Raw genomic sequence first — 23,415 nt, forward strand, 5'->3', positions numbered from 1 at the left:
AGAATGGTGTCCTGCCCTGAGTGAATCCCACTCCAGGATGTGTTCTGACTTCCTTCTTCAGCTTCTACACCATTCTGCAGGATTGTGGGGAAGGAAGAGTAGCCCATTCTCTCCTATTCTCTAGAATCAGGCTTTCCTACTGAACCCAGTGGCAGGCTGGGTTCTGCAGGATGGAGGGTGGGTGGGCTGGAACTTTCTGAGGAGTGCTCGCATGTGTGGGGGAGGGGGCAGCAGGGTGGGGCAGAGGTGGGAGTTGAACCTGCCATGTGGTCCTCGGTCAGTCCTGCAGCAGCCCCGGAGCTGGAAGGGCCGGCAGAGCTGGGCTGACCTGGGGCGTGGGGTATGGGTGTCCGTTGCCTCCGTGAAGCCTAATGCAGGCGTCCATCTTCAGCTGAATGCCAGCGAGCCTCAGAGGACTCAGCTGCTTGCTTTCGGCCACCAGCTCTCCCCACAGCTGAGGAAGGCACTCTTGGTCCTGGAGGGAGACTGGGCAGCATGCCAGCCCATCCATCACAGCCCCGTCTGCAGCATCTACATGGTGCACATGCCTGAGAGCCCGCTATGATCCATCTGCTCAGTCAGGTCTGCTTAAGCAGCATTCAAGTTCTAAAACCAGACATGAAGTGAAAATTATGGGGCGGCAGATCCCTCCTCCCAAACCCCAGAGAGATGCTCCCGCCAGAAGATGACAGAAACCAACAGAAGGAAGAGAAGATTCATGTTCTTCAGCTCACAGGCTCCTGACTTATACTGACTGACGGCCGCGGAGGCTAGAATCTCCCTCACTAGTTAGATTATTTCTCTTTCTCTCTGTAGAACATTCCAGCACACGTGGAGTTGTGTTTGCATGTGTCAAATGTGCTTGTCCTGTGACTCCAACACAATAACAATACCTTAAAAAAAATTATTTGGCCACTCTGCATGGCATGTGGGATCTTAGTTCCCTGACCAGGGATGGAACCCAGGCCCCCTATGGTGGGAGAATAGTCTTAACCAGTGGACCACCAGGGAAGTCCCCAACAGTAGCCTTTTTTTAAATATCACCCTGGTTGGGACACTTTTCTTGTCAATAATCCTTGCATGCTCTGCTCTTGAGAAGCCCAAAAGTGGTGTATGTGGGGGAACATATAATAAATAAAACACAGTGTGGCAAGTGCTGCAAAAATGTAGTAGTTGAGACCAGGTTGCTGTGTTGTGCTCAACTGTGTCTGACTCTTTGACCCCGTGGACAGAGTCACACCAGGCTCCTCTGTCCATGGAATTTTTCAGACAAGAATACTGGAATGAGTTGCCATTTCCTACTCCAGGGGAGCTTTCCAACCCAGGGATTGAACTTGTGTCTCCTGCATTGGCAGCCAGATTCTTTACTGCTGCATCACCTGGGAAACCCCTGAGACCAAGTTAGAGGAATTAATTTTGACCATTTGACCTGGTTCCTCTGTGACTTTGGTTGGTTTTACTCTGAGAAAACCCAGACCCTGGTGCTGGGAAAGATTGAAGGCAGGAAGAGAAGGGGGCAACAGAGGATGAGATGGCTGGATGGCATCACTGACTCAATGGACATGAGTTTGAGCAAACTCCGGGAGTTGGTGATGGACAGGGAAGCCTGGCGTGCTGCAGTCCATGGGGTCGCAAAGAGTTGGACACGACTGAGCGACTGAAACGAACTAGACTCTGAGAACAGATTTTTGTAATTGAAAGGCACAGCCATGGAAGTTTTATTAAGATATAAATGTCACAACTTGTAGAATCCTTCAGAGTCCCACAAGGTTGATCATGAAGGTTTTCTTGTTTTGCTGAACTCATAATTTAAAGGAACATTGGTTGACAAAAATAGATGCCAACCTCAGAGATGGAATGGGGAAGAGGTGCTTGCATGCTCCAAGGACAGCTGAGTTGTCTGTTTTGCTACTGGAACCTTTCTCCCTGAAGCACAGGGAGAAAAATAGCTCTCCAATGTGATCTAAACCATGGTAACATGAATGTTTCCTTTGCTGCAAATGGCTTTTTTTTTAAAAAGCCAAGGCTTTTATGGAAAACATTCCTTTCAAAAAAAAAAAAGACTGGGTTCCTGGTCAGTGATGAATAGGCTAGGTTTTGTCAGATGTGCCCACACTTTTCTGAGAATTGAGATTTGCCTGATGGGGAGCACTCAGGTGACAGCTATAACGTGACAGGCTTGACTTCATTTCCAAGTGGGTGTGTTCCACGTGAGCACGTGATGCCTGAGAGCAAATGTGAGGGTGAGTGCAGGTCTGGCTTTGCTGTCCTGAACTTGAGATGTTGTCGCGGGTGAGCATCTGCAGAATGTTAGCTCCCAACCTCTGCTTCCCTGGTGCTTCCATGCTCATCCACTTTCATTAGCTTTTTTCCTTTTCGTATTCAGTGGTGTGTTTTGCTCGGTAACACGTCACAAGTGGATGTGATGAAATGCCAAGTGCTATACATTCAGTCATATTCCTAAAGAAAGGAAATACATTTCCAGTAGGTTTTCCAGAAGTCAAAACATTGCAATACTATGTAATGTTTGCCTCCAGAAGGACTTTTTATCATAGATAAATTTATAGTAGAGTTTAAGGACATCTGACATCTTCATTATGTTGAGATTGCCCATCTAAATGAATATGTTTCGTCATCTCTCTTCACATTTCTTAATAAAATTGACATTTTCCACATATATCTTAAAATTTTCACTATGTATTATATGTTTGCTGCTGATGCTGCTGGGGTAAATGGGGGGATATTCCTCCATTTATTTTCTGTATGAGGTTAATCCCACCTCAGGTGGTCTGTGAACTCTGACAAGGCAGCCAAATTGTTGAAAATCAGAATCCTGATATGACCTAAATGCCAGGCTCCAAGCTGGTTTGAGCAGAGCTGCTTTGCTGCATCCAGTTTTCAAGGACTTCTTTCCATAAAGTGGCTCCGACTCGCTCGGCAGCCTGCGTCACTCAGAGTGGCACCCAGGGAGTCACGGTTCTTTACCATGACATGGGACCCAGAAGCCCTCACGCTCAGGTGGTTGGAGATAATGTTAAGCAGCAAACACAATCCTTGGCATGCCACTGATATTAAATTAATGGTAAAAAGTGCAGGTTCTGGGTTCAGATCGTGCGGGTCCAAATTCCTGAAACCAGACGTTTCCTAGCTGTGTGTCCTTAGGCAAGTGACTCGACCTTACTGAACCTCAGTTATTTTATCTGTGAAATGAAGATGACCATAGTGAGGGCTTTGGGGGGCAGCTGTGGGAGTGGCGTGACAATCCTTACACAGGGCTTATCGAGGCCCCAGTGTGTACTGAATGCCAGGTGAATAGGCTTCCCTGCCTTGGCCACTCCTGAGTCCCAAGGGTGCTGAATGAGTGATGTTGAATGAATGAAAGAACAAGGGAGTGAAAATATTAAACTGAAAGAATTCAGTGGCCTCTGAATAAAACCTGAATCCATAGTTACCAGCTTTGAGTCTCTGTTAACAAAATTCTAAAAGAAGATCAAGACCAGTAGTTCTCAACTGGAGTCTCTTGCACCCAGGGGACATCTGTCAGTGACTGGAGACATTTCAGTTGCCGCAACTAGGTGGGTGTATTACTGGCATTGAGGGGGCAGAGTCTAGGGATGCTGCTGAACACCCCACAGCACACAGGACAGCCCCCACCACAGAGAATCATTCTAACTCCAGATGCGAGGCATGCTCACAGGTTGACAAACTCAGCTCTAGACTCGGATTTATTTCTGGTCCCTTAGGGTTTAAGATGGGGCTAGTGGTAAAGAACCCACCTGCCAATGCAAGAGACCTAAGAGACACAGGTTCAATCCCTGGATCAGGAAGATCTTCTGGAGAAGGGAATGGCAATCCACCCCAGTATTCTTGCCTAGAGAATCCCCATGGACAGAGGAGCCTGGCAGGCTACAGCCCATGGGGTCCCAAAGAGTTGGACATGACTAAAGTGACTTAGCAGCAGCAGTGTTTATCAGATAGTCAGATCGTCTGGTTTTGGGTGAGGGGATCTGATCCAGAAATTTCTGGTGATAACTAGCAACTTCTCAAGTTATAAGGCAGGTATTTGCTCAGTAGTTCAGTCGTGTCTGACTCTTCGTGACCTCATAGACTGTAGCCTGCCAGGCTCCTCTGTCCATGGGATTTCCCAGGCAAGAAAAGTGGAGTGGGTAGCCATTTGCTCCTCCAGGGAATCTTCCCGACCCAGAGATCAAACCTGTGCCTCCTGCAGGCAGGCAGATTGGCAGGCAGATTCTTTACCACTGAACCACCTGTCGCGGTTGCTCAGTAGCTCAGTAGTGTCCGACTCTTTGTGACCCCATGGACTGCAGCATGCCAGACTTACCTGTCTTTCACCCTCTCCTGCAGCTTGCTGAAACTCATGTCCATTGAGCTGGTGCTGCCATCCAACTATCTCATCCTCTGTCACCTCTCCTGGCCTCAGTTTTTCCCAACATCAGGGCCTTTTCCAATGAGTCGGCTCTATGCATCACGTGGTCAAAGCGCCACCTGGGAAACCTGCAGGTAGCAGATGCCTATAGGTCCCCAAAGATGCTGTTTCCTCTTCCAACTGCTAATTTTCTAGATGCCCTGGTGGTAAAGTGCTGGTTCAACTTCTCCATGGATCAAATATTCCTCAGTCCTAGAATTTGCTGTAATTAAACCCCGAGGAGATTGAAGCTTTTCCCTTGGAGAAAAAGCTCAGGAGATGAATGATTCACTTTTTCCAATGAACCGTGGCCTCCCTGTGATTTTTTTTGTTGCTTCCACTAACTTTGCTATTCCCTCTTATTCACTGCTTCCTGTGTTTCCTAGTCTCCACTGATAGCTAAATTGTTCAAGAGCAGCAGGCAAGGCTCCTTGCAGTGCTGAGAATCTTTCCAGCTGGGCAACTTCAAGAGAACTTGGCTGTTGAAGTAACGAGTGACACCATGACAAAGTTCCTTATTAACCCAGGGATTGGGGACGGAACGAAATGTGAGAAGTCACCATTTAATTTCAAATAATACTCAGAATTCAGGGACTAAAGTAGTGAGAATGTTTTAATTTATCAGATACTTTCTTGACAGTCGTCTAGGATCAAACAGACACATGATAGCAGAGACTGCTGGTTTGCCTTTCTCAATATCGACTCTCCACCATGTCATAATAATAAGATCACACACAGCAACCCAGAGCAAATACTCTGTTCTCAGTCCTCCTTGCAGCTGGATGTGTCGTGTGGCTAAATTCTGGCCAGTAAGATGGGAATGGAAGCTTTGTGTGGCAGCTTCCAACAACACTCCCTAAGGTGAGCTGGTGAATGCCCTTTGTTTTTTCTTCCATCCTGCTCTCTGAAGATAACTGTGATGGCTGGAGCTCCAGCCAACATCTTGGACCATGAGTACTAGTGCTACAGCCCAGGGATAAGAATCTGGAAAGAATTTGGACCCCTAAGGACTTATTGACACAGAGCCACTTTACCTGGTCACCACTGGACTTTTACTTGGGAGCCGGAACAGTTCTGTTTGTTCAAAGCCATCATTAATCAGCCTCAATGGCACCCTGACTGATACTGAGACCAGGAGACTACAGCTGCAGCGCTCATCTTGACTTCTCTACCTGAGAAAGTGCTTTCTTTCATGGAAAGTCTCCTGACTTTATGAAGTGGGTTTCAGAGGCTTAAGAATGTTATCCATGGAAAGTTCCTGTGAGATGGCAGAAAATGGGGATGTTTTACACTCTACAGTAGATAACTCAAAAAATGTGTTAATTCAGTGAATGATATAGGGTGATGAAGCTCAACATTTATGAGCTGGAAATCTGCTAGGCTCAGGCAGGGCTGGAATCCAAAATACCCTTGTTCTTCTCCATTGACTGAACCATGACTTGAACAAAGGAAGGATAAATTGGCCAGATGCACTGTGACTTGCTTTGTTGTCTGCCAGCTTTTCCTTGAAATGAACATCTGCGCACATTTGCCTGCCTGCTTATCCATTTAACCCCATCTCCTCTCTGCAGCTCTTCCCAGGATAGACTTCTGACACGGGGATGGGGATGAGGAGGTGGGTCTCAGAAGACTGAGATTGAACCTCCTGGGCACTTTGCCTCTGGAACAAATGACAGGAAACATCCATTCAACAGGCTTCTCATCCCTTACATTGATCTCAATGAGGCTCTGGCAATTAGCGCATTTTGTAAAAGCTCAAGAACCCAGCAACAAGGGGCTTGTGATCGGTATCAGGGCTTTTGTTCTAAGCAGCCACTTATCTCAGTAATTCTCGCTGAGAGTCCTTTGAAACAAGAGCTTCAGTTTTATTGGAATGGCTTATAATTTGTGCATTATTTTTAAAAGAGACACGCACGAGCTGGCCAATTTCTCCCTCTCACAGTTACCTTGGAACCTCTTCTTTTTCTTTAAAAGATCAATAATCGTAACAGGAAATAGGATTAAATGGATAAATTCCAAGGCACTGAGAAGACACTGACACCACTTTTGAGTAATCTGGCCCGACTTTCAGCGGTTATAATGAGTGTGTGCCCTCGGTCTATTAATAAAACATTGTTTTTCAGTTGTATCTGAGTCATCCAATTTTTCATCTTCTTTCTGGGTTCTGTTTGCATCTCTGTGTCTTGTCCACATGAGTATACTCCATTAAGGGATGTTTAATTTTTTCCTGTTTGTAAATTGAATTATATTCACTGTAGAAAAACAACACAGAAAAGTTTAAAGAAGAGATAAAATAAATGAATACAGGAATACTGGAGTGGATTGCCATTTCCTTCTCCAGGGGATCTTCCCGACCCAGGGATCAAACCTGAGTCTCCTGCATCTCAGGTGGATTCTTTACCAACTGAGCCACTAGGGAAGCCCTAATGACAGTACTGCTACCTTCTTTATGATATTTTCTTTTCAGTCTTGATTTTGTGAAAAACAAGATATATTTGTGACTAGAATTTACACCCTCCTCCATGAGTTTTTTCTCTTGCTTTTCATTCATTAAAGCAGGCAGAGGGCCTTGATCTTCTGTAACTGGGGAAGGGCCCTATGGCAGGGGTAGTATGGCTGGCTGAAACGAGACCCTTTCTTGTTTGTCTTTATTTTCACATCAGTGCTCATGGATGGAAGGAAAGAGGGGCTTCTTCAGACTAGTGATGATTGGCCCAGGGTTCCCAGAGCAACCCCAACCTGAGCTCCACCTGGACTGTACCAGGCAGGTATGGTAAGGCCTCTTAGGATGGTGTTTCCAAAAATGTAATATGCACCCAAATCACCTAGGAATCTGGTTGAAATGCAGATTCTGATCCAGCGGTACCCAAGTGATGCACAGGCTGCTGGTTCAGACCACACCTGGAGTAGCAGGCCCTACAGTGTCCGAGGCTGCTTCAGGGAGTTTCGGCTCAAGTGTCACCCAGACCTGTAACCTTTTCTGGTCACAAAGACTGGAGCAGCTGACCTGGCAGAACCACAGGGCCCTGGCAGTGGGCACTTCTTCGGGATCCTGCCGTGCACGCATGAGCAAAGACCCTGGAGTTCTGAGTGAGAATCTTGGCTAAACCCTGGAGGATAGGTGGAGGAAGAGCTGAGCCCAACCGGGGCTGAATTTCTTAACACCTTTTCAGGCCTGGGATTCAGAGGTAAAATTAAGTTGAATTATGAAAAATAAAGAAGTGTGCACTTTTTTTTTTACATACATGAATTTGCAGACTGAAACATTTCATACTCTACCGTGATGTACATTAAAGAAGCTTGCAGCATGCTGCATATACATTTTTAAAATCTTGTTTTGCTTCCAGTTATAACAAACTATTTTCCCAGCTCGTGAAATAGTCTCTGAAAATAATACACCTTTAACAAGTCCATTCTAGGACAGTGAGGACCTGATCCATTGTGTTCAGCACTGTCTTCAATACTCAACACAGTGCCTGAAGAGGGGCGGAGGCTCATGAATCATTTGTTCATTCCCTCAAGTGTAGCCAAGCCCTGATGGATGAGTTTTCTGGTATTGGCCACTAAGATTGCTTTCAGGTTTATAAATCATACTGTGGTAGACATTCTTGGTGGAAACCTTTGCCCACACGCTTGACTGTTTCCTTGGTAATCTGAAGAAAGTGAATTCACTGGTCAGTGAATATGCAGAATTGCCTGAAGGTGAATTTAGTTCATCTTTTAGTTTCTCATAAAATCCTTTCTTATTGCTCTGCAAAACCCACATAATATAGACATAAACTTAGTATGATGCAGATTCTTCTTAAAACTTACTCAAAAAAAAAAACAAAAAACCTTACTCCAAGGGTTAAACCACTGAAATACTTGAATTACAGCTCTTAAGTTTCTATAAAGTTAAGTGTTAGTTGTTCAGTCATGTCAGACTCTTTGCAACTCCATGGACTGTAGCCCCTAGCCCACCAGGCTCTTCTGTCCATGGGATTCTCCAGGCAAGAATACTGGAATGGGTTGCCATTTCCTCTTCCAGGGGTCGAACTGGGGTCTTCTGTATTGCAGGCAGATTCTTTACCGTTTGAACCACCAGGGGAGCCCCTCTAAGGTTAGACCAGTTTAGTAAAAACTTGGATATTGATGAAGATACAAGTGGGATTTTTTTTCCTCTTTGAGGTGGCACCATCTAGTGGTACCTGCAGACAATACAAGAACAAAAACTGCTTTGGGGATTAAAAATGGCACTCATTTAACTTTGCCATTTCCAGTCCAGGCTACCTTCCGTTTTTCACCTTTTAAATTTAAATTTGTAAATCACTGATGCAGCCTCCCAACTGGACTCTGTCTCTGTTCTTCCCCTCCTTATTCCATCCCTTAGTTTGTAGTCAGAGTGATTATTTTAAATTTGTAAATCTGAGTCATGCGTGCGTGCCTAGCTGCTTCAGTCATGTCTGACTCTTTGCGACCCTATGGACGATAGCCCACCAGGCTCTTCTGTTCATGGGATTCTCCAGGCAAGAATACTGGAGTGGGTTGTCATGCTCTCCTTCAGGGGATCTTCCCGACCCAGAGATTGAACCCGAGTCTCCAGCATCTCTTGCACTGCCGACAGGTTCTTTACCGATGAGCCACCAGGAAAGAAATCTGTGTCAGTTCTGTTTAAATCATCCAGTAGCTCATCATCTTTATGCTAAAGCTTGATCTTTTAACTTGATTTATGAAATCCTATGCCAGGATTTGGCAAATATTTTCTGAAGGGGTCAGATGGTAAATATTTTGGATTTGGGGGCACATGGTCTTTGCAGTTCTTCTCCTAGGCCCCATGGTGCTGCTGGCGGGCAGTGTCTCCGTCATCTTTGTCCACAGGAAGCTTTGGGCATGACTGTAAGTGTGCGGGTGGGTGAGCAGGACAAGATTTGTTCCAAAGGAAGCAAGTTCAACAGGGAGGGTCAATCCACAGTTCAGACCGGGTCAGGGCCCACGTGTAGTTAGGAGAAGGGGACACACATCCCTCCATACCCTTAGGAGGGTCCTTCTAAGAAGTTCCAATTCCCAGGAAGTATGTGGTCTTCTGTTTTGAAAAGGGGGGCTCGATCAAGGGTTTTCAAAGGGTATCTCCTAGCTGATCTGTGGGCTGAGGGTGCTGAATGAGGGGCAGCTGAATGGGTGGTATTTCTAGAGACAATTTATAGGTCATAAAGGAATTCCCATTTAGAATAAAGTTGAGAAATCAGAGTGGAAAGGCTAGGGAAGAGGAATCAGGGCCTGGGAAGAAGGCTTAGGGGGCAGAGTCCTATCTCAAAGGCTGCCAGGACAGGCATCCCAGGAAGAGCCCACCTGGGCACATAGGAGGCATGCAGAGAACAATTCCTGAATGATGAGCAGGTAATTAAATATAAACACGTTTCCCACAGCTCCTTCCTTCCTCCCTGCTAGGTGCCACCCTCAGCCTCTGCTGTCTCCTTCCCTTCCTGAGGGTCCCAGCCTAGGACGTCTCAGTTGGAACCTTCCATGACTTTCCAGATGCCTCCCATCCATGGAGAACTCCCTGCCCATATGCCCCTGAGGTCCCCAGAGTTGGGTCTCTATACATGGTCCTAGGCAGGGATCATGGGAAGTAGCTCTGGGGACTGACTCACAAATATGAGAACAAAGTCAGCACAACACAGGTCAGGTTCTCTCTTATCTATCACCTTGGACTTGACCATGAACCACACACCAGCATCCCTATACTGAAGAGTTATTCTGTCTTGTGTGTTCCTGTGTTCACCAACTCCCCACACTTTGAGGTTCTCTTTCATCTCCCGAGTACACAGGATCCCCCTTCCTGCTTTTAAGGGGAAAAAAATGTATTTTCCTTTCAACAGTTTTGTTATAACTGCCAGAGCTAAAACAAAAACCAAATGTAGACTTCAGTTACTAATAATGTACCAATATCATTAATTGCAACAAATGTACCAGACTAATATAAAATGCTAATAATAGGAAATTGTGTGTAGGGGTATAGGGGAACTCTGTTTTATCATCTAAGTTTTTCTATAAATCTAAAACTGTTTTTGAAAAGCCTATTAAATAAAAGATAATATCTTGTCTTCTTGTACCCCCTTGGGAAACAGTGTAAGGAAATACATGGTGAGGAGTTTTCTGTGTTAGTATACCCACATTTTATCTCATCTTACAGGTCTGAGGTTCCCTTCTCTTGCTTCCTCTGTCCTCTGCCAGAGTTCACTGCTAACCCAGGCACTCAGAGATCCCAGAGAAAGCTGCGTCTCAGGCCCCTATGATATTCATGCTGAACTTTTCCAATTAGTAAAGTCCAGATCAGGCCACATGATGTGAAGAGCTGACTCATTGGAAAAGACTCCAACGCTGGGAAAGATTGAGGGCAAGAGGAGAAGGGGGCAACAAAGGATGAGATGGTTGGATGGCATCAACCACTCAATGGACATGAGTTTGAGCAAACTCAGGGAGATAGTGAAGGACAGGGAAGCCTGGCGTGCTGCAGTCCATGGAGCTGCAAAGAGTCGGACACAACTTAGCGAATGAACAACAACAAGGTCAGGCCAAGTAGGGTCAGAGAACTTTGAGTTTCCCAGGTGATGTGAAGTGGCTTTGAGGACCTAATTGTGGGGAAGTTAATACATGTCCTGAGTCCAAAGACTCCCGGGTGGAAGATGTTCCCAAGGGCATGGAGGATGCTCTTATGTAACAGGTTGCAGAGATAACCCCTGCCTGTCATTCTCCTTGTGACTGCATCAACTGAGGAGACCCAGCTTGCCCAAAGTCTTGCCTGGTCACATGCCACATTCATTGACTCATCAACATGGTGATATGAAAGCCCAGAGGCTCTCCCCTAAGCTCAGGACAACCCTGAAGGAACATCCTAGCATCAGAGCTCCATGGAAGCCCCGCTGATATCTTCATTAGGATTTTGTTGCAGCTCAACTTCTTCTATAGGGCTATCCGGTCCTGCTTCCTCTCCCTCCCTTCCACAGAAGTTGATTCTAAAAGTACCTCTTGAGAAAATGATATGCTCATCTTCACCTCAGAATCTGTTTCCCAAGGAAACCAACCTGAGACAAAGAGGTTGTGCTGGATACCAAAAAAGGCAGGGAAACCCTTTGTCTTCTAGGGGCCACACCAGTCATGGATGAATCGAATTATTTATATATACTACTACGTACCAAATTGCCTTACTATCCCGAGAGCAGTGAGAGTCCACGAAAGCATTTATGCCAAAGAGGTGTATAATCAGATCTGTGTTCTGAAAGACATGGATAAAGAAAGAGGAAAAGATTGTAGGGCAGGGCAGGAGAAACGGGAGTAGCCTGATTAGGAGGTAATCATTTTCCTTTATGTAGAAGATGACGGTGGATACAGAGAACTAGATTTAAGACATGTTTAGGAGGTAAAACTAACAGGGTCTGATAGGGAATAGATATGAGTGGATGAGTGAGGATGAAGAGCATGGGTCTCTTCTTGGTTTAACCAAATGGATAAATTATATGCCACATACTGAACAGGGTTGGGCAGGAGAAAGGAATGTCTGAGCGTAGATCATGAATTCAGCCTTGAATGTTCGAGGTGCAAAGTGAAGATTTCCAGGTCAAAGGATATACAAGTCTGTATAATGGGCTCAAGATGATTCAGTTACTAAGAAATGGGATCAAGATTTGAACCTAAAATGTATCTGGTTCCAAAGCCAGTGCTCTTGACCATTATGCCACCATAAATCCCTCCCTCTGAAGTCTTCAGAGCTTAATAGAAGGTGTGAAGATGGCTGGAGGTGGAAGGAAGCGATGATGGAGGCTAGAGATAAGAGGCTGGCCAGTCTTTAGCAGGGCCCATTGTTGGGTTTCCTGGTGTGGAATTCATCACTCCAGAACAATGGGAGAGAATGGTGGCGTCACAAGGGGAAGGGGAGTCTTGTCATCTCATAGAGGATGTTTGGGCCCTGCTCTGCATTCTGCTTTTCTAACACCTCTCCTGGCCTTGACATCCAGTCGGTCACTGAGGCAAACGCAGGGATCACAAGGAAACAGTCAGTGCCTGACTATGGATGCTTGGAGAAAGGGGCGCCAGTTGAGAGTGGGCCAAGAGTCCCAGGAAACAACCCTTATGCTGGGGTTGAGCCCATTCCAGAGGTGAGAGAGAAGAAGGTGAACATGATAGTTCCTCTCTATTTCTGAGCGTGTTTTCTTCTGCCCCTCCACTTCCTTACTACAGAGCTAGCCCCAGACCCAGCACAGACAGGAGAGGCAGACCTCACTTTCCCAGGTATGTTTCTATGTGTGTTGCTTTTACCTCTTTGAGAATGTTCCTCAGAGCTCTACCTTCCCCATTCTGTAATGTGCAAACAATCACCATCTCGAAAGCTCTTAACTTCTTTCCGTCAAATTGTCAGAAACAATTTCTCTGCAAGAGGAGAAAAGAGGCAACTTCCTGTATTATATGCAGGGATCCACAGCAAAGCCAGGAGCCCACACCAGACATTGCGCTAGGACTCATTTTATACCTTTGACCCCTCTGGAGTGAAGAGGAGGAGTCTCTCATAAAGCTCAACTATATAGCCAAGAAGATGAGGCCAGAGATCTACCTTCCTTCCTATAGCTTTGCGGCTCAGGGAGGCCCAGCTATTCCACTCATGCCGGAGCCTTAACCCACCTGCCCATCACGAGCTTCCAGACGTCTCTGGCCCAGACGGCATCTCTGAGGATGCTAGATAGGCAAGGGCTCAGGGTTAGGGAAAATCTCTCAGATGGGATGAGACGCAGGAAGGAGCACAAGCTTTGGGCATCTCACCCCTTGGCACTGGAAACCCTGAACGTTTCCAGCAGCAACTTGTCCGTTTGTGGCAACCTTGTCTGTCCCGTTCATAATTTCAAAGAAAAAGGGTCCCAGTCCCACAGTTTTTCCTCTCATCACAATCCTGTTCCTCTGACATCATGAAAGTAGGAACTGCCCTCTCTCCGCAGAGCACAGAGGTCCAGGCCTCTCCAGGACCACATTGACACCGAGCAGGCTCCAAGGGCCACCATGACGCCTGTCCTTGATTTCCCATCCTACTCACATCTGCCCTCCCTTCTGCTGGCTCTGTTGCTGAAACTCACAGGTGAGTGGGACCTCCCTCGCTTGGTTACCATTTCCTCCCCACCTGCTTCCCTAGAATTTCTTTGAGGAGGGATTTCCTTGGTCCATCGTAAAACAGGCAGAATTTAGAGGTCTAGACTTGAATGGCCTCCAGCACACAAAATCTCCCGGTGACCGTGTCTGTTTCACACCTTTGGGTCAGGTGGTGGACTCGTCCCCGTGATCAGCAGGCTGAACAGAGCAAATGCGACAGCTCTCATCCCCCAGCCACTGGGGACACAGGGTCTGTCTTTTCATTGGTCACCAGCACACATATGCTACCTACTAAGTGAAGAAAAACATCTTAGAAAAGATGAGATTATAAAAGCAAGAAAAGAATCCACAATGCCCCCATCAGGAGACACTCAGAGGTCTGAGTGTTCAGAGAATATTGGTCAGAAGCACACACTAGGGGTCTCTTTGGGTCAGTGATGGAAGCTGATCCCTGCAGTCTCCTTAGCTTAACTGTGTGGTTCTGCCTCTATTTGCTGAAAAAAACCAGTTTTGTAGAGTCTTTCCCCCAAGGACATTGGTCCATGTTGGTAGAAGCTTTGAGTCCCAGTTGCCACAGAAGATAGCTTGAGGGGTTTAGATGAGACGAAAGAGGAAGCAGACCATTATCTGAGAGTGAGGAAGAGGTGGGAAGGCTTGGATCTTAAGGGAGTAAAGTATGTGAGGCACTCACACCCACTGGAGAATTTTAACAGACATCTAAATGAGAATTCACACCAATTTTATACAATCTCTTCAAAAAATTAGAAAAAGAAGCCACATTTTATGTGGCTCATTTTATGAGGAAATTACTACTTTGATAGCAACAGTAAATAAAGATTGTACATAAAAAATAAAACTATAGCCCAATATATGTCTTATATATGAACTTATATATGAACTTATACAAAATTCCTCAACAAAGTATTGGCAAATAGGATTTAACATTGTATAATGTCACATATTATGACTAAGTCAGATCTTAGTTTCAATACTGAGAAAATCAATCATTATAATCCATCACATCAAATTAAAGAAGAAATAAATTGCATGATCATGTCCACTGATGCAGAAAAAGCACTTGACAGATCTAGCACCTATTAATGATGAAAACTCTCAAACTAGAAATAGGGAGGAATTTCCTCAACTTGATAATATCCACAAAAACCCTACAGCTATTACTATACTCAATGGTGGAAGACGATGTTTTCTTTCCAAGATAAGGAAAAATGCAAAAATATATATTCTCACAACTCTTATTCAACAAGTGGAAAGAGAGAGAGAGGAAGAAGGAAAGGATATAGATTGGAAATGAAGAAATAAAACTGTGAGTTTCTACGTAGAAAATCCCAAAGAATCTACTAAAACTCCACAAATGATCAACTCCCAGAACTGAGTTCAGCAAGATGACAGGAAACGAGATCAACACACAAAATCAGTTGCATTTCTGCATACTGAAACAAGGGCTTCCCTGGTGGCACAGCCTGCAATACGGGAGATATGGGTTTGATCCCTGAGTTGGGAAGATCCCCTGGAGGAGGGCATGGCAACCCACTGAGGTATTCTTGCCTGGAGAATTCCATGGACAGAGGAGCCTGGCAGGCTACAGACCATGCGGTCTCAAAGAGTCGGACACAACTGAGTGACTAAACACAGCACATACTGAAACAAACATGTGGCCATTTAAATTACCTCCAAGAAAGGTAATCAGTTCAGTTCAGTCTCTCAGTTGTGTCTGACTCCTTGCGACCCCATGGACTGCAGCATGCCAGGCTTCCCTGTCCATCACCAACTCCGAGAGCTTGCTCAGACTCATGTCCATTGAGTCAGTGATGTCATCCAACCATCTCATCCTCTGTCCCCTTCTCCTGCCTTCGATCTTTCCCAGCATCAGGGTCTTTTCCAATGAGTCAGTTCTTCACATCAGGTGGTCAAAGTATTGGAATTTCAGCTTCAGCATCAGTCCTTCCAATGAATATTCAGGACTGATTCCCTGAGGATGGATTTATTGGATCTCCTTGCAGTCCAAGGGACTCTCAAGAGTCTTCTTCAACACCACAGTTCAAAAGCATCAATTCTTTGGCGCTCAGCTTTCTTTATAGTCCAACTCTCACATCCTACATGACTACTGGAAAAACCATAGCTTTGACTAGATGGACCTTTGTTGGCAAAGGAACATCTCTGCTTTTTAATATACTGTTGAGGTTTGTCATGGCTTTTCTTCCAAGTCACAAGCGTCTTTTAATTTCATGGCTGCAGTCACCATCTGCTGTGATTTTGGAGCCCAGGAAAATAAAATCTGTCACTTAGGTATAAACCTAATTTGTATCAAGAGCTGTGTGAAGAAAGCTACAAAATTGATCAAAAACATCAAAGAAGAACTGAATATGTATATTTATTTATATATAAATATGTATAACATGTTTATAGGTAGTAAGATAAATATTGTCAAGGTATCAGTTCTCTCCAACTTGATCTATATATTAAATGCAATCCCAATTAAAAGCCAGCAGGTTAATTTATGGATAGTGACAGATTGATTCTGAAGTTTATATGATGGAACAAAAGATCCAGAATAGCCTACACACTATTGGAGAAGAGCAAAGTGACTTTCCACAAGAATTAATTGAAAATGAATCATATGAGTGTGCACTAGTAATAAAAAATAAAATGTTGCAGTATTAAAAAATGAATCATAGACCTAAATGTAAAACATGGAACGATGTAGAAGAAAGTCTAGATGACCCACGGTATGGCAATGACTTTTAAAATAATAGACTTTATATTTCAAGACAGTTTTAGGTTCACAGCAAAACTAATCACAAGGTATAAGGATTTCCAATACTACTTTCCGCCCCTTGCCTCTCTGTTTTCAGCATCCTCCACTACAGTGATCATTTTGTTACAACTGATGAACCTGCAATGACAAATTATTAACAGCCCAAGTCTAGAGTTTACATGATGGTTCACTCTTGGTGTTGTACATTTCGTGGATTTGGGTAAATGTATTATGACAGGCATCCCCCAACCTTATGGTATTATACAGAGTAGTTTCCGCACCCTAAAATTATCTGTGCTCTGCCTATTTTTCTGTTTTCATCCTAACCCCTGTCAAGCCTGATATTCTTCTTGTCTCTTAAGTTTTGCATGTAATATAGTTTCCTGTCATGTAATTAGAATCCTGCAGCTTGTGAATGCTAAGTCCCTTCGGTTGTGTCCAATTCTTTGTGACCCCATGGACTGTAGCCCACCAGGCTCCTCTGTCCATGGGATTCTCCAGGCAAGAATACTGGAGTAGGTTGCCATGCCCTCCTCCAGGGGATCTTCCCAAATCAAGGATGGAACCCACATCTCTCATGTCTCCTGCACTGGCAGGCAGGTTCTTTACCATTAGCGCCACCTGAGAAGCCCCTACAGCATATGGGCTCATCCTTTAAACTAGTAATAAACATTTAAGGTTCCTCCATATCCTTTCAGGGCTTATCTGCTCATTTCTTTTCAGTGTTGAATAATATCCCACTGTCTGGATTTACCACAATTTCTTTATCCATTCACCAACTGAAGATCTTGTTTTCATGTTTTGACAATTGTGAATAAAGCTGCTATAAGTTATGAGGGAGAGTCTGTTCCAGGCCTCTCTCAGCTTCTGGCAGCCTCAAACATTCTTTAAATTGTAGATGGTGTTTTCCCTGTGTCTTCGCATCATCTTTCTGTGCATGACAACTAAACTAAGCTGTACCTGAATTCCTGATTCACATAAACCAAAAAACGATGAATAGGTGTTTCTTAAGCTACTAAGTTTGTGGTAATTTGTTATTCAAAGATAGAAAAGAAATATGCTAGGCTTGAGAAATCATTCAAGAGGAAAAATCTCCCTTGGTTTGTAGAACTTATCTTACATATATTCTGTGTATCTTCCATGAACTCATTGTCAGTGCTCCTTGTGCAATACTGAAGAACACGTAACAAGAGCAGTACTGAGTACTAAGAATTTGTTGCATTGGGTTGAGCATCCATAAACATGACACATTATAATAACTGAGATGTTTTCACATTGCAATAACCAATTTTATATCCCTTAAGGAAAATATAAATTTCATGGAGAATGCAATTCTCTGCGTGTATCTGGGCACCTGGGCCTCCCCATGAAGAAAGGGAGATGCCTGCGTTTGAAAGTTGCACTCAGTATATAGTATGTTGGTTATCAGCACAGTGTCCTTAGCTTTTGGCCTTATCTCTAATTCTGGTTGTTGTTCAGTCACTTTCACTCTCGTTAAGAGGCTCTTTAGCTCCTTTTCAATTTCCGCCATTAGAGTGGTATCATCAGCATATCTGAAGTTGTTGATATTTCTCCCTGCAATCTTGATTCGGCTTGTGATTCATCCAGCTTGGCGTTTTGCATGATGTACTCTGCATAGAGGGCTTCCCTGGTGGCTCAGTCAGTAAAGAATCCATCTGCCTGCAGTGCGGGAGACCTGGGTTAAATCCCTAGGTTGGGAAGATCCCCTGGAGGAAGGCATGGCAACCCACTCCAGTATTCTTGCCTGGAGAATCCCCATGGACAGAGGAGCCTGGTGGCCTGCAGTCCATGGGGTTGCAAAGTGTCAGACACAATTGAGTGACTATGCACAGCACAGCACTCTGCCTAGATGTTAAATAAGCAAGGTGACAGTATACAGCCTGGTCATACTCCCGTCCCAATTTTGAACCAGTCCATTGTTCCATGTCTGGTTCTAACTGTTTCTTATTCATCTGCATACAAATTTCTAAGCAGACAGGTACATAGAGAAAAACCTGACTCAACTTTTATTTCACATTTTTTATTTAATATAAATCCATTCATGGGTTCATAGACAATATGTTTATTTAGTGCCCACTATGCTCCAGTCTGGGGCTTCCCTAAAGGCTCTGCCGGTAAAGAATCTGTTTACAATCAGGAATTGCAAGAGATGCAGGTTCTTGGGTAGGGAAGATCCCCTGGAGGAGGGCATGGCAACCCACTCCAGCATTCTTGCCTGGAGAATCCCATGGACAGAGGAGCTTGGTGGGCTGCAGTCCATGGGGGTCACAAAGTCTCGGACACGGCTGAGTGACTAACATGCACACACATGTTCCAGGCTATCCTTATATCTTGATGGAGAAAGAAAGTTCCATTTTTTTTTCCTCTATACTGGTCCTCTTCTCCTCATCCCACATGGCAACCAAATTTGTGATTTTTATACTTTGGTGCCAGTACATGTTGCTTAAGAGTGTGCAGTGCAGTCAGACCCCCACCTTGATCTAGAACCAGACCCTCAGAACATTTTGCACCAAAACAAGGAATATGAGAAATGACACACAGTTTCTTTCTAGGAACTTCAAGTGAAGATTTCCAGGTGAACCAGCCTGAGAGTTCAGTGTTAGCCAAGGCTGGAGATGTCATAACCTTGGGCTGCAACATTCCTGCACCATCTCCAGTAGGGCCTGTCTTGTGGTTCAAGGATGCTAAGCTAGAACGAAAATTAATCTACAGTTTCAATGGACGCCGATTCCCCCGAGTATCCCAAGTGGTAAATCCAATGGCCAACCAGACAGACTATTCCATCCGCATCAGTGATGTGTCGCCTAAGGATGCTGGCATGTATTACTGTGTGAAGTTAACAATAGGGCATCCTGACATGGCATATATAGCTGGCCCAGGCACCTATGTGTCTGTGAGTGGTAAGTACAGTTTGACAAATTCCATCTTCCTGATTTTTAAGATAAGTTTTTAAAAATCTTCGACTTGTACCAAATCATTACTCTACACTGGATGCTGTACCCCTTCATTCACAATCTGCCCTGTAGGCTGGGATTCTGCAGACGGCCCTTCTGATCCTGGCATCCTATGCCCAATATTGAATCAGGCTGAGTCGACAGGCTATGCCCTTCTTTAATGGCCACCAGAAACTGAATATAGGACAATGGACATTCCCAGTTGAAAAGATGTTGGGTAGGTAAAAAGCACGACATGTGTGCACTCTATGAACACTCTATGAACATGTCCAGAAAGTTAGAAAACTGAGAGTTGGGAGACTTGTTTAGAAAAGACCTCCCAGAGAGGTTGAGTCACTTTCCTAGCACTTGACCTTAACCTGAGAATCTGCCCTGAGCATTGCACTCCAAGCTCTGTTGTCCTTTTATTCTCAGAGGACAGCCAGTGCTTCTTACTCCTTGCCATTGTGAGTTAATTTCATGAAATACAATGAGATTAGGGTATCCTCTGTTCTGCTGGAAAAACTTGTCTTCTTCAGTAATGTTTTCCTCAAGTTCAGCTGCATTCCATGGCATCTAACTGGCCAGGGAAAATTCACACATTGATTTCAACTTGAAAAATATGGGTATAGAGAGCTTGCCTGCCATTCTTTCCTGGCTTCAAGAGTTCCCTTGTCTCCCCAACCGACATCTTAGGCCATCTGTGATTTGATGCTTTGATAACTTGAAAGGAGAGATTATTATCAGGACCTGATATCATGTGGGGTAGTAAGGTTGGTGGTAGTGGGAGTTAGGGGTCAGTGGTGGACCCTCAAAATTGATGCAATCCCTTGAGGCTCTTCTCTCTTTTTGTTGAGTAGAATCAACTGTCCCCCTTTTCCCTCTTGAGGAGATAAGTAAAAGACCCATATTCTGCCTTCAAGAATATATGCCCACCTGATTTTTAGGTTTCTGATTTCCTTACTTCCTCTTTCTCTGCACCTCTCAGCATTAATGTCTCTGCAAAATTAGTGACTGATTACCCTTCAGAGGAGAGATGAAGGCCAGTGCCAAGTTCTCTGGATGTGGGGGGTGGGCAGAGGAGACTTGGATCCATCTCCAAGTGTATTGAGCAATTTTGGGCATTTAGATAAGAAGGAAGACTTATTTCTATGAACATTACCCATTCACAAACCCAGCCCTCCCTATCCATCTTCCTCTTCTTTTACTTAGAGGCTGAGGAATGAAATTGGGGAGGTGATTCATCTAGTCCTCTGAACTGACTCCCCTGTTAGCGCTTTGGGAAAGAGCAGCCTGCACTTGCAGTGGCCTCTCTAAACTCAGTGTGGGTACTCAAACATGTCACTAAAATGATAATGATTGAGGCCCAACCTTGATCTGGATCCAGTTTTCTTAATCCTGCCTAGGTCAGAGCAGAGGAAATGGGAGATGATTTTGAGTTTCTTTCCAGGAGTCACAAATGAGATGTTCAAGGTGCAGCAAGCTGAGATATCACAGACTGTGTCACCTGGGGAAACACTCACTTTGAGTTGCAGCGTACCCGATTCACTTCCAAATGGACCCGTCTTATGGTTCAAGGGGACTGGACCAAATCGTGAATTAATTTATAATTTCCAAAGGGGTCTGTTTCCCAGAGTAAACCAAGTTGGAAACATGGCCAAAGCTGGCAACAAAGACTTTTCCATTCGCATCAATGAAATCTCTCTTAAAGATGCCGGCACGTACTTCTGTGTGAAATTCAAAGAGGGAAAACCTGACATAGAGTACCAATCAGGTCGGGGCACCAAGGTGACTGTTACTGGTGAGTTTGACTCTTTTACCTTCTGTCATGTGACATTGTGACAGTAATAATGTCCTCTAGTCATCAAACAACTACATTCTGCTAGATACTGTCAAAGGTACAGTGTACACTTGATCTTGTCATTCTCTCAGAAACCTGTGATTTAAGATTTTTACGGGAGGAGAATCTGAGAGTCAGAAATGTTGATCAGTGATGAGAGATATTTTGTTTAACATTCCAACGTTCAACGCACCCCCACTAGCTAGGCTAAACCAATTAAGGTAATTTCATGTCCCCTACTGGCAGGTGACTCAGATGAGACTGACTTAAGTCAATTTGTGTCCATAAGAGAAATCTGGGAAACTAATACAATTTTCTCTCCTGTTGGCTAGGAATAAGAAATAATTTTGTCCCGGATACTCCAGGCAGACATTTTTTGGCCACGAGGGGAACCAACTGGAATAAAAATCTACTCTAGAGAAGTGCAAAAATGTAAAGAATGTGGGTTGACAACATTGAATATCCGTATTGTTCTGGATTCCAACTCCACTTCTTGACCTCCAAATATAGGAGAGAAAGCCTCTCCTTTAAGCCTGTTTGCTAAAGTCAGCACTCTCCTAATGGATGCCAGCTGATAAAGAGCATCCATAGAGCACTGAAGTACAACTTCAAATCAGTTTTTTCTGTTTCTAGAGTCTTACTGTATTTTGTTTTTCTATTCTATTATGACCTCTGAGCAATACCCAGCCCGAGGAATGATTAAATTGGTGATATGAAAACATTACTGTTTACTGGGCATCTACTATATCCCAAACACTTTCCCTATATTATTATAGTTACCTGCATAGCAACTTGAGCATGACAATGTTTGTCCTCACTGCACAGATGAGTAAACTGAAACTCAAGGAGATTCAGGAGAACAGACAATAGGGAATAGAGGTGAGGTTGGTCTGGGCTCTCTTCAGTATGCTTTATATTAGTGGAGAACCTTTTCTTACAAGGAGGAGGAACTTAATACATTAATTTAATGACCCTTCCCACCTTCAAAGAAAAGAAAGGAGTTGCGTGATCCTATACCTGAGGAGAGTTCTAGCTTCCTCACGTGTTCAAGGCATGAATCAAGAACAAAAAGTCTGGATTTGGGCTCACAGCCTCCAAGGCTCTTACTCTGAAATTCTTTCAGCTCTATCTCCTCCTATATTTGTCTTTCTTGCTTGTATGTAGACCTTACCAATCCAATAAAGAAAATGTTGACATTCATTCCCTTATCTTAGCAACCAGCATGGGAAGAGAGCTCCTTTTTCCCCAGACTCCACAAATGAGTCCCAGTGAATCACGCAAATTTGCCTTCCCCGTGCCTTTTACTTGCTCATATTTGCAAAGGAGAGGGGGTGTCACGTAGAAAAATCATCAACCCATTGAAACAAGTGCTTAACATACTGAAAAGCAACATGTGTCTGCCTCAAGGTCTGAATTCTTCCTTTAATGTAGGAGAACATTCAGACCAGAGGCTGGGCTTGCCAGAAGGCACACAGGCAGTTCTCTCACATAAATCCTTTGGGTTTATGGCTTTGCCTTCTTCCTAATAAGAAGACCCTAGTTAGATGGAGGTGGAGGTGTGCATGAGGGCGATTGAGAGGGGAATTATCGTGAATGAGTTCAATTTCCCTATTAAAGTACAAATAGGTACCATTTAGACATGATAAATGAAAAGTACACATACAGACAGTTTTAAAATACTGAGCTAAGTATACATTTGCTGTAACTAATCGTCGCAATTTTAGGGTTTAAAACAACAGGAATAGACTTATGCAAATGGCGTGACAGTGTGAGGAGCTCCACAAACCTACTTGCCAGTGCAATTGGCAAAAAAAAAAAAAAAAAAAAAAATTAATTATTTAAAGGAGTGACATTAGCAGACTAGGAAGGTCCCCAGCCTTTGTTCTCCAGTCACGGGAAGGGATTCCAGCGAAAGCTGTAGGAGTGTGCAGTGTTTTTCACACTCATCCTCCTCCTTCAACCTGGTGTAGCAGCACAGCTGGGAGGAAACCTTACACGCCTGCTCCGCCCCTGGAAACACAGTGGGCCCTTCACTCACCACTGTGACTTGTCTTGGGGCTGACTGTGGAATTAGTTTCTGTATCATCTCACTCAGAAGTCTAACAGGAACAGCAGCACAGTTTAGAAGTGCAGAAAACAGAGGCCACTGAAGAGGTTTCATTAGAGCTTCAGATATTAGGCAGTTCCACAGGAAGACACAAAGGGGTATAAGAGATTGAGAACTCCTAAGACACAGGCAAGCCATATGGGGAATTTGAGATAGCCAAGCATAAACACAGCCTGTTGCTCAGTCACTCAGTCATGT

General features: G+C 44.3%; 1 protein-coding gene across 1 annotated transcript; it reads left to right on the forward strand.

Annotated features, from left to right (window-relative positions):
* Positions 1–12,380: 12,380 nt before the first annotated feature.
* Positions 12,381–21,831, forward strand: LOC122681989 (signal-regulatory protein beta-2-like). The gene is made up of 5 exons (XM_043884637.1): positions 12,381–12,694; positions 13,373–13,529; positions 18,890–19,237; positions 20,721–21,071; positions 21,443–21,831. The coding sequence occupies exons 2-5, from the start codon at positions 13,454–13,456 to the stop codon at positions 21,526–21,528; spliced, it is 861 nt and encodes a 286-aa protein (XP_043740572.1). The 5' UTR covers positions 12,381–12,694; positions 13,373–13,453; the 3' UTR covers positions 21,529–21,831.
* The last annotated feature ends 1,584 nt before the right edge of the window (positions 21,832–23,415 follow it).

The sequence above is a fragment of the Cervus elaphus genome, chromosome 23, assembly GCF_910594005.1.
Source record: "Cervus elaphus chromosome 23, mCerEla1.1, whole genome shotgun sequence".
In the NCBI taxonomy this organism is placed as follows: Eukaryota; Metazoa; Chordata; class Mammalia; order Artiodactyla; family Cervidae; genus Cervus; species Cervus elaphus.

Bases quoted from the DNA above. Each gene is read 5' to 3' on its own strand.
- LOC122681989 (XM_043884637.1), top strand. From the start codon at position 13,454: ATGACGCCTGTCCTTGATTTCCCATCCTACTCACATCTGCCCTCCCTT. The intron at 19,238-20,720 runs GTAAGTACAGTT...GTTTCTTTCCAG, and splicing joins CACCTATGTGTCTGTGAGTG to GAGTCACAAATGAGATGTTC. The intron at 21,072-21,442 runs GTGAGTTTGACT...CCTGTTGGCTAG, and splicing joins CACCAAGGTGACTGTTACTG to GAATAAGAAATAATTTTGTC.